Genomic DNA, 2,723 nt, shown 5'->3' with positions numbered 1-2,723 from the left:
GTGCTTTCACTTGACCTGCAGCGTGTGAGCTGCGGCATTAAAACTCCTCCTGCATGTAATGATTTAAAGAACTGTTCTTCACGAACACTTTTACCTTTGATGTCAGTCACACCCACCTGCATCCTCGACGAACAGATTTTGCACTTCAGCGTGAATCTGGTGTTCTTACATTATCACTGAACAAAGCTTTGTTGTTAGAATAAATCCATGAGAGAAATAAAGAGCGTCTTGTGATCCACAGTCTCTAATCATTGTATTTATGAATAGCACTTAATTTTATAGCTTGTAGTTCATGTGATCCTCCAATCAGTCAATTGGAGAACACCAGTCTGAAGATCTGGCATCTAAAAAATAGATTTTCATTGTAAACAAAATTATTTGACAACACAGTTTGTATTTGTGAACCAGAATACTAAATACAGAAAAATATATTATCAATAAAAATGCAGCAGACAAAAAAAAAAGACAGTTACTGAGCACCACTAGAGAGGGGTTTTCAGCTTCAACATCAGAGTTCACAATCCACTCATATAACTGAGGCAGTGTGCAAAAATGAGAGCAAACATTTGTAAAGTATATGCTGTGCACACTACAAGAGTTTTTCAAAGCATTGGGAGATTCTGTTTGTTTCATAGAAACACTGTTGCTAACAAAGATACAAGTAATAAATAATATGAAAAAAAAGAGGTTGGTGCATCAAAACCTGATGGCATTGTTGAAAATGTGTGATGTGTGAAAAGTTACAGGGACTGCAAAACTTTATTTCATTCAGTCAGTGAACACATCTCCATTCAGCTCCATGATGGATATTGATCCTTGTGCTTTCTCAAGATGTGAGTAAAAGTTTTTGCACAGGTGTTGCAATCATGTGGCTCCACACTTCTGTCGGTCTGCTAGAACTGAATCATCTCCAACACGTTTTGCAAATGCAAGCCCAGCTGCCAACGAAGCACCTTTTCCTGTGGACCCTGCAGAGGTACAGCATCTCACCGGTGTGGGCTCTTCTCATCGACTGCCAGGTGAGCACTCACTCTGAGATCTTCCTCACCTGTTTTGCAGGTATTTGGCTTCTCGCCACATGGATTCTCATGTGCCACCAGAATCTTTCCCCACATATGTTGCAGGGGTGCAGCTTCTCACCTGTGTGCGTTTCCACGTCTTTTAAATTTGGACAATTCAATGAATCTTTCACCACAGGTCTTGCAAACTTACGGCTTCTCACCTGTGTGCGTTCTCATGTGCACTTTCAAGTCACTGCTAAATCTGAAATCTTCCCCGCATGTCTTGCAGGCGTATGGCTTCTCGCCTGTATGGATTCTGGCGTGATTTTTCAAGTACGACGTCTGTTTGAATCTTTTCCCACATATGTTGCAGGGGTACGGCTTCTCACCTGTGTGTGTTCTCATGTGGACTTTCAATTTTGATATTTCGATGAACCTTTCGCCGCAGGTCTTGCAAAGATACGGCTTCTCGCCCGTGTGCGTTCTCATGTGGACTTTCAACTTTGACATTTCAGTGAATCTTTTCCCGCAGCTCTTGCACAGGTACGGCTTATCACCTGTGTGGATTCTCATATGTTTTTTCAGTGTTGTCATGTCACCGAATCCTTTCCCGCAGGTCTGGCAAAGGTACGGCCTCTCACCCGTGTGCGTTCTCATGTGGACCGACAAGGTACTGCTGCATCTGAAGTCCCTTCCACATGTTTTGCAAACGTACGGCTTCTCACCCGTGTGGGTTCTCATGTGGACTGACAGGGCGCTGCTGAATCTGAATTCTCTTCCACATGTTCTGCAGGGGTACGGCTTCTCACCTGTGTGGATTCTCATGTGCGTTTTCAACGTCCGCACGTCACTGAATCGTTTCCCGCAGGTCTTGCAAAGGTACGGCTTCTCACCTGAGTGAGTTCTCATGTGGTCCGACAAAGCAGTGCTGCACCTGAAATCCCTTCCGCATGTTGTGCACAGGTACGGCTTCTCACCTGTGTGAGTTCGCATGTGGACCGACAGGGCGCTGCTGAGTCGAAAACCTTCCCCGCAGGTTTTGCAAGAAAACGGCTTCTCACCTGTGTGGATTCTTACATGGACGTTTAACACAGACGTCTCGCTGAATCTTTTCCCACAGGTGTCACAAGAATAAGGCCTCTCACCTGTGTGGCTTCTCAGGTGTATACTGAATTGGGACTTGTACTTAAAAACCTTTCCACATGTGTCACATGTGAAAGACTTTTTTCCTGCCTGAGTGCTGCAGTAAACCTCCTTTGGTTTTGACTCGACATCTCTAGCTGATCCTCCATGCTCGCCTCCTCTCTGATCTTGGCTCTCAGCCACATTAGAGTTATTAGAGAGGAGCTCATTTGGTTCTGGCTCTTTATGGTCACTTTGACCATAAGTAGGAGTCAACATGAAGGTATCCGCCTCCCTCTTCAGTAGGAGCTGCTCTCCCTCCTGACTGGTGCAGAGTTCCTCCTCTTCCTCTTTAATCTGTGGAGGCTCTGGCTGCTCTTGGTCCGGGCTGGAGTTCCTCTCCTGGTTCCAGAGCTGCTGGTCAGCGGCATCCTCCTCCTCCTTCCCGGCATGTTGCTGTGGGGGTGTTTCGCCAGCAGCAGCAGTATTTCGCTCGTCGGCGACCTCAACTGACGACATTGTTGTTTAACTACAAATTTAATTAGCAGCTGCGCTACAACTGCCACTGTCGTCTTCAAATCATTCACAGCCGGGATGCTA

General features: G+C 45.7%; 1 protein-coding gene across 1 annotated transcript; it reads right to left on the bottom strand.

The window, feature by feature from the left end:
• Positions 1 to 420: 420 nt before the first annotated feature.
• LOC121618145 (zinc finger protein 135-like) lies at positions 421 to 2,723 on the bottom strand. The gene has a single exon (XM_041953470.1). It carries the CDS (start codon positions 2,640 to 2,642, stop codon positions 1,209 to 1,211), a length of 1,434 nt encoding a protein of 477 aa, XP_041809404.1. The 5' UTR covers positions 2,643 to 2,723; the 3' UTR covers positions 421 to 1,208.

Source organism: Chelmon rostratus, chromosome 15, assembly GCF_017976325.1.
Source record: "Chelmon rostratus isolate fCheRos1 chromosome 15, fCheRos1.pri, whole genome shotgun sequence".
NCBI classification, from domain to species: domain Eukaryota; kingdom Metazoa; phylum Chordata; class Actinopteri; order Chaetodontiformes; family Chaetodontidae; genus Chelmon; species Chelmon rostratus.
This window is presented reverse-complemented; position numbering and strand designations above follow the sequence as displayed.

Bases quoted from the DNA above. Each gene is read 5' to 3' on its own strand.
- LOC121618145 (XM_041953470.1), bottom strand. From the start codon at position 2,642: ATGTCGTCAGTTGAGGTCGCCGACGAGCGAAATACTGCTGCTGCTGGC.